The sequence below is a fragment of the Coregonus clupeaformis genome, unplaced genomic scaffold (assembly GCF_020615455.1).
Source record: "Coregonus clupeaformis isolate EN_2021a unplaced genomic scaffold, ASM2061545v1 scaf3842, whole genome shotgun sequence".
Classification (NCBI taxonomy): domain Eukaryota; kingdom Metazoa; phylum Chordata; class Actinopteri; order Salmoniformes; family Salmonidae; genus Coregonus; species Coregonus clupeaformis.
In genome coordinates, this window is record NW_025537296.1 from 13,736 (window position 1) to 21,475 (window position 7,740).

General features: G+C 43.3%; 2 protein-coding genes across 2 annotated transcripts; both read left to right on the forward strand.

Annotated features, from left to right (window-relative positions):
- The first annotated feature begins 1,633 nt into the window (after nucleotides 1–1,633).
- LOC121570336 lies at nucleotides 1,634–5,300 on the forward strand. Its single transcript, XM_045220441.1, has 3 exons — nucleotides 1,634–2,373; nucleotides 4,707–5,216; nucleotides 5,281–5,300. The coding sequence occupies exons 1-3, from the start codon at nucleotides 2,283–2,285 to the stop codon at nucleotides 5,298–5,300; spliced, it is 621 nt and encodes a 206-aa protein (XP_045076376.1). The 5' UTR covers nucleotides 1,634–2,282.
- Nucleotides 5,301–5,385: 85 nt separating this feature from the next.
- LOC123490403 (zinc finger protein 658B-like) lies at nucleotides 5,386–6,839 on the forward strand. The gene has a single exon (XM_045220442.1). The coding sequence runs from the start codon at nucleotides 5,484–5,486 to the stop codon at nucleotides 6,837–6,839; it is 1,356 nt and encodes a 451-aa protein (XP_045076377.1). The 5' UTR covers nucleotides 5,386–5,483.
- Nucleotides 6,840–7,740: the final 901 nt, after the last annotated feature.

A 7,740-nucleotide genomic window follows, 5' to 3' on the forward strand; every position in this document is an offset into this window, starting at 1 on the left:
CTGGGTAGTAGACTAGGTATGCTGGACTATTTTTATCATACCCGACAAAAATACCCTTTTCACATCTTGAGTCCAACTTTTTCTTGTTCTGTCTATATGCATAGCAAACAGATCCAAATTCTTTAAACTTTGAAAGATCAGGCTTTCTCCCAGTAAACATGTAGTGTGGAGTTTGTCCTACACGCTTATTGTAACACCTATTGCGAATCACTGCAGCAGTCATTACAGCATATGTCCACAATTTATTTGGTAGGTTGCTCTCAAGTAGCATGCATCTTGCCATTTCAAACAGTGTTCTCCAATTTCTCTCAGCGGTCCCATTTTGATGGGGTGAGTAAAGGGGCTGAAGTTTCATGTCTTATGGCATTCTTACTGAGCAGTGACTGGAACTCTTTGGCTGTGTACTCTGTGCCATTATCTGACCTGACACACTTTATTTTTCCATAAGGGGCCACATCAGCAATAAACTTCTCAGTAGCTTTTACAGTATCACTCTTTGCTTTTAGGAAATACACAAAAACTACCCCTGAATAATCATCCGTAAATGCTAGAGTATATCTGAACCCATCTTTCGCCTCTGGCTCAATAGGGCCAGCCAAATCAGTGTGCACAAGCTCAAGAGCTCAGAGCTGCCAACTCTCACGCTTTCGCCGTGTGACACACGTTTTTGCCTGTTTTCACACGCACTCACGCCACACATCCAATTTCTCACGCAAAAAAATCGGTCGAGACTTCGTTCGTTCCTTTTTTCAAACTCCCCGACGGTAGATGGCGCTGATGAGCGCCACTGAACCATATGCGCTGCACCCCGAAGTTAGCGACAGAAGAAGAGATACTATTGCCGCGAAATACAACAGGAGAAGAAACGGTCACTACCTCAAGAAGTCTGATAAGAAGCTGAGCTGAGACTAGGTATGTAACAACTAAATGTCGTCCAATTGAGTACTCACTCTCTTAAACTTTAAAAACTTGAAGCTGTGTTGTGTTTCCTGACAAGTGCTGTGGACTATGCACTTAAGAAGCTGCCACTGGAAGAGCCACTGATCAAGCACGCACAATTTGTAGATGTACGGCAGAGGGCTGAAAGTGACATCGAAGATGTCCTGTACTTTGTTGAAAGGTTAGTTTTTTTTTCTCTAATTATTGACTATAATCTTAGCTAAAATACCCTGTGTTTTATGATGAGGTGTGTTCACTCCTAAAATGCACATGATATATTCTTATGTGGCTTCTCCTCAAAGATGTGTAGGAACTGCTGCTGGTTGATGACTATATACCTAAAACGTAACAACTTGTAACTCTACTTTCATAAATAGGTTTCCCCATCTCCACCCATACCATGGGCCAGAGGAGCATGACCTTCTGGGTGAGGAGTTTCTAAATTATCAGACCATGCCAATGATATCCCTGCAGGACGAAACTGAAATGGAAAGCTTCTGGGCTGAAATGGCAACCCGGAAGCATAAGGTAAACATTTTTTCCTTTTTTGTCTTTCCTTTTGCTAGGTGTGGCTTGGCTACATCTGTTGCTTAAAATTGTTGCATGCATATATGGGTCATGCATGTTGCAAATTATGCATGTTTTTATCTGAACTTTGTTAATGGATCAACCCACAGTATACTTACAGTATTAATCAATCAAAAATCAAGGTATGTTTTTCCATTGTGTTTTGGTGCATTTTCCATAGGTGACAGGAGCCAAAGAATTCGAGAGGCTTGCTGCCGTCGCCAAGCTTGGTGTTACCCCATGCAAACGCAGATGCTGAGAGGGTGTTTTCAGTTGTGGGACTGAACAAAACCAAGAGAAGAAACAGCCTAGCATTGGATGGCACCCTGTCCTCAATAATGACCATAAAGATGGCCAATCTGGAGCCCTGCTTCAAATGGAAGCCCCCTCCCGATATCATCAAGGCCTCCAAGAAGGCCACAGGCCAGTATAACCATGCCGACAGATCATAGACAAGAGGCTCATTTGAGATGAGCCAGGTCTGCGCAGAATCGATCACCGGCGATCACCGCCCAATGCATGCTGGTTAGATTTGTGTCCGACTTGATCCCGACTATCTCTGATGTCATGCACACTTCGGCAACGATAACCTCATGAGATCAAGGCGGCCGCAGTTCTGAGACGCAGGCAGTGCAATTGCTTTTCACCGACTGCAGGACCCAGGCGGACCCAGGACAAAATCTCACTCCAAGGTTTTTTGAAAAGTTGGCAGGTATGTAGAGGAAAAGTGGATAGCCCAGTACCAGCAGCAACTAGCAGCAGTGACTGTTGAGATAATGGCAGCAGTGGAAAAGACGATAGAACAAGAGCTCTCCCTTTCAAAGGAGAATGAACGTCTACGGAAACTTCTTCTGGAGTTGGGAGCAGGTTCGTAGTTAGGTCTTGAAAGAGAGGGGGGGTGGTTTACACAGGTAACAATTAACTACCAGAGAGGGGCAGCTAGCTTAGCCTACAGCATGGCTAGAATTAGCTGCTTTTAGCAACGCTGGTATATTTCAGGGGAGAACGACTGCCCCCTCTCTTTGAAGCCTCTGCACGAACTTCAAGGCCGCCCGCCGTACTGCCGGCATTGTTTGCAGAAAACAGGATCACCCATTATAGTGAATAGGAAAATGCCAATCTTCGTGTAAATAAATACAAATTTCGAAAACAATCACGGTACCAATAAATGCTCCTATTACTCCAGATGTACACAAGTTATAAGGATAATTTAGTAGCTAATGGCAGCCTGCAGTACCCCGGTTGGCCTTCAGCTTGACATACTCAATGAGAGGGCGCAGCACTGAGCTAGCCTGTAACGTCACTTCCTGGTGGAGTTAAAACAGCGCATGTTATTGGCCCGTTTAAAATAACTCTGAAAAATACAAGTTCAAATCATGACGTCAGTGATCTTCAGGTCGGCAATAGCCCGAGTTGGATGACCGTAAAAAACTCGCTTTTTCCCAGTCTGAGCTCGTTTTTTCCCGAGTTCCCAGTTGTTTTGAACGCTCGGAAGTCGGAGATTTCCGAGTTCCCAGTTTTAAACGTGGCATTAGTCTACACACATTTCCCACATGAGAAGCCATCATAACCGACTTCCTTGGCTTCAAATGCGCTATTGAGTCTTCACATAGGAATGAATGGTGTCACGTGATCGATGGCTTTGTCTATTCAAATTGTAATTGGTGTATTTACACTAGTATTGCTTTCAATTGCCTTGCAAAAAAAACAGGAAGTGTCCACAGGAAGCCAGACGTTAAATACAATTCCATTTCAACTTACTGTGGTGGTGGGCTGGACTGTTGGTCTTTATAACAGGGGAATTTCAAACAAAATATCTAAAGGAACGTATTATTAAGCAGACTTAACTAGAATAGATTCCCACCTACTGTTGGAAATGGCTTGTTCTGTTCTGATTAGTCAAACGGCAGTGCTGGCGCAAAATATGGCTCGGAAAACATACCTCAATAGTCCATGGCACTCTACCTCAAATTTTCCAATGATCCAAAATGCTACATCGAGAATATTGAAATACTAAACTGCCTTTTTTTGTCCTCATGCTAGGTAGCAGAAGCCACAGCAGCCATTTTGGAATGCACATTGCATTGAACAACAAGGGGCCTGATTGGCTGAATATCCTTTGTTGTTCAACCCCAACGGGCATTCCAAAATGACTGCTGTGGCTTCTGCTACCTAGCATGAGGACAGAAAAGGCAGTTCGATTAAAAAATAGCAGTACTTCAATGTTCTCGAAGTAGCATTTTGGATAATGGGATAAATCAGGAGTACAGTGCCATATCCCATTCCTAGATTGAGGTACGTTTTCCGAGCAATATCTTGCGCCAGCTTCGCCATGTGATTAATCAAAACAGAAGGAATTTCCAACCTTACAGGAGAGCAGAGCTGTAAGGTTGGAATCTATTCTAGCAACCCATAGCTTAGCCACATTATCTGACTATCCGTTCATGTTATAGTGAAGGAGGCCTGTTTTCTCTTTCTGCTAAACTTTTATTTCATCCTTATTTTACCAGGTCAGTTGTCTGAGAACACATTCTCACTTACAGCAACAACCTGGGGAATAGTTGAAGGGGAGATGAATGAGCCAATTGGAGGCTGGGGATAATTAGGTGGCCATGATGGTATGAGGGCTAGATTGGGAATTTAGCCAGGACACCGGGGTTAACATCCCTACTCTTTTGATAAGTGCCATGGGATCTTTAGTGAACACAGAGAGTCAGGACACACGTTCAACGTCCCAGCCGAAAGACGACACCCTACACAGGGCAATGTCCCCTATCATTGCCCTGGGGCATTGGGATAAATATATTTTTTTAGACCAGAGGAAAGAGTGCCTCCTACTGGCCCTCCAACTCCACTTCCAGCAGCATCTCCCGACCAGGCCTGACCCTGCTTAACTTGAGTGGCAAGCCAGCAGTGGGATGCAGGGTGGTATGCTGCTGGCCAACTGCATATAAGAGTAATGTGATGTAGCCTAATGTAAGTAGCTATCTAACTAAGCACTCTCATCCCTTGTCGTTCCTCATTGTGGCAAAAGCAAAGAGCAGCCACCCTCCTAGCTAGATTCACTTCTATATGCTGTATGATATTCCTTTAGCCTCAGCAGAGCACAGATACACACGAGTGTAATTGGATACATTTGTAGTCTCTTAGGTTTTTCTTGAGTGTCTATCTGGATAATTATTCCCTCTCCTTCTCTCCAGACCCCCAGCAGCTAACTGTCCCTGAAGAGGAGGTTCCCCCTGAGCAGCAGCAGAAATGGAGCCCCAGTTTGGGGCAGGAGGACCCAGAGCCCACACAGATTAAAGAGGAACAGGAGGAACTCAGGACCAGTCAGGAGGAAGAGCAGCTTCACAGACTTGAGTCTGATCCCACAGATGTTGTAGAGTTCATATTTACTGCTCCTCCCTGTGTGGAAATAGACTCTGATCAGGACAGAGAGAGGGAGAGGGACTCTCTACCCACCAACACAACTGAACAGATCCAAACAGAACCTGATGGAGAGGACTACAGAGTAGCAGAACTAACCAGTGACTCTCTGCTCCTCTCTGCAGTAAATCCAGACTGTTCTGCAGCTCACAGTAAAATCATTTTAAGTGTGGATGAAGACGAGAGTGAAGAAGTTATGTCAGAGTTAAAGACCCTCAAATCAAGGAGGACACAGGCAGAGAAACGACAAAGCTCTCAAGTCTGCCCTGAGGCCAAGACAACCAGTGAGCTGAAAGAACCATTGAAGTCTCACACAAATAAGAAGCCATTCAAGTGTTCCGTGTGCAGTAAACGCTATAAGACACTAGGCGGTTTAAAAACACATCAGAGAATTCACTCAACAAAAAATAGTTATCACTGCAAGAAATGTGGCAAATCCTTTAACTTGTCGCAGCAGTGGAAGAAACATATGAAGAATCACACAGAGGAGGAATCACCTACATGTCATGTGTGCAGTAAAAGCTTTAAACTACCAAACCATCTGAAAACTCATGAGATGCCACACCGTAGAGAAATCCATTCAGTGTCCAACATGTGAAAAACGCTTTAAATCAGAGAAAGACCTAGAGATTCACCAGAGAATTCACACTGGAGAGAAACCGTGTCAGTGTCCAACATGTAAAAAATGCTTTCAATCAACAAAATATCTGAAGAGTCATCAGAGAATTCACACTGGAGAGAAACCGTATCAGTGTCCTCCAACATGTGAAAAATGCTTTAAATCAGCTAAATATCTAAAGAGTCACCAGAGAATTCACACTGGAGTGAAACCGTATCAGTGTCCGACATGCGAAAAATGCTTTAAATCAGCTAAATATCTAAAGAGTCACCAGAGAATTCACACTGGAGTGAAACTCTACCATTGTCCAACATGTGAAAAATGCTTCAAGTCAAAATCTGATCTTAAACACCACAAGAAAATTCACGCTGCCGAATATAACTGCAAGGATTGCAACAAGTGTTACCGGACCAAGACAGGCTTAGAAGAGCATTTGAGGACTCACACAGGGGAGAAATCATGTAAGTGTTCTGTGTGTGAAAAGTGCTTTACTTCAACAACCATTCTAAGACGCCACCAGAGAACTCACAGTGGAGAGAAACCACATGGATGCACACAATGCAACAAATGCTTCCCCATCAAATCAGACCTGGTTAAACACATGAGAACTCAGACAGGGGAGAAACCTTTTAGCTGCAAAGAATGTGGTAAATGTTTCAGTCATAGCATTAGTCTGAGACTGCACATGAGAATGCACACAGGGGTGAAATCATATAGCTGTAAAGAATGTGGCAAATGTTTTTCTGTTAACAGTAACCTGAGAATGCACATGAAAATTCACACAGGAGAGAAATCGTTTTGTTGCCAAGAATGTGGTAAATGTTTCTGTCATAAAATTAGCCTGAGACTGCATATGAGGACTCACAGTGGTGGAGAGAGTCTACATGGATGCACTCAATGCAACAAACGCTTTCCCATCAAATCACTCCTGGTTAAACACATCAGAACGCACACAGGGGAGAAATCTTATAGCTGCAAAGAATGTGCCAAATGTTTTCTTCATAACATTAGCCTGAGACTGCACATGAGAACGCACACAGGGGAGAAATCATATACCTGCAAAGCATGTGGCAAATGTTTCCAACACAATATGGTTCTGACAAGGCATATGAGAACTCACACAGGAGAGAATCCATATAAGTGTCCTCTTTGTGTCAATTCCTTTATGTCATCAAGTGGACTAAAACATAAACAGCAAATTCACTTGGGAGAGGAACCAGAGACCGACCAACCAGAGAAACCATCGTTCCTCTGCAGCAATTGTGGCAAATGCTTCCCAACTATGTAAACCCTGAGAGACCATATGAGGACCACACACGAAGAAAGAAGGCATCAGTGCTCTGTTTGTGGAGATTTTTTTTATATCATTGGGTTCTCTTAAAGTTCACCAGAGAATTCACACTGGAGAGAATCCCCACCAGTGCTCTGTTTGTGGAAAATATTTTGCATTGTAGTGATGGGAAGTTTGGCTCTTTTTACAGTCTCTGATCTTTGACACTTTAAATCAAAATAACGAATCTTTCAACTGATTTCGTTCATTTGAGCCAGTAATGCCCAGAGCACGCAGGACCCCCTACCGGCAAATGATGAACTGAAAACTCGAAAGAGTCATGATTCTACAAGTCTCTCGTTCACCATAAGGGGCTTACTGGAGCTGTCATTTGTAAAAGTGGCTTTAAACAATGTACATTTGGGATTGCCATACATACAAATGATATTATTTCTTGATGCCTTTAAAAGGAGGCCTAGATTGTAAGGACTCTTGACGGAATGCCTTGGCAGAGGCTTGACTGCTGTGAGGGTAATAAGCCCGATATCGTTCGCGAACTGCAGCACCCCAAACAAATGTTTTGGTTCTACAAAGCTGTGTCCATAACATTCAATAAGCAATGAATTGTATTCAGTGATCAGAACTAAACATATTTTTCTTCTTCCTGCTTCCTGACAGACAGCTGTTTTCTCTGGAGCCACTGAGCCACAGGAGCGCATGTCAATCCTATAGTATTGTATAGTCTATATAGTCATTGCGGCCAGCAGGTAAAACAAACAGCTAAAATGAATGAGTCACTCAGAAAAACGAATCATGACTCTCAAGTCAGTAAAAAGAGTTGTTCACAAAGAAGGAATCGTTTGCGGACTACACATCACTATTGCTTTGTCAGGTTATCTAAAACTCCACCAGGAAATTC

Excerpts from the sequence above, each read along its gene's own strand:
- LOC123490403 (XM_045220442.1), top strand. The coding sequence starts at position 5,484 with ATGAGATGCCACACCGTAGAGAAATCCATTCAGTGTCCAACATGTGAA.
- LOC121570336 (XM_045220441.1), top strand. The coding sequence starts at position 2,283 with ATGGCAGCAGTGGAAAAGACGATAGAACAAGAGCTCTCCCTTTCAAAG. Across the intron at positions 2,374-4,706 it reads TCTTCTGGAGTTGGGAGCAG|ACCCCCAGCAGCTAACTGTC; the intron begins GTTCGTAGTTAG and ends CCTTCTCTCCAG. Across the intron at positions 5,217-5,280 it reads CCCTGAGGCCAAGACAACCA|TAAACGCTATAAGACACTAG; the intron begins GTGAGCTGAAAG and ends TTCCGTGTGCAG.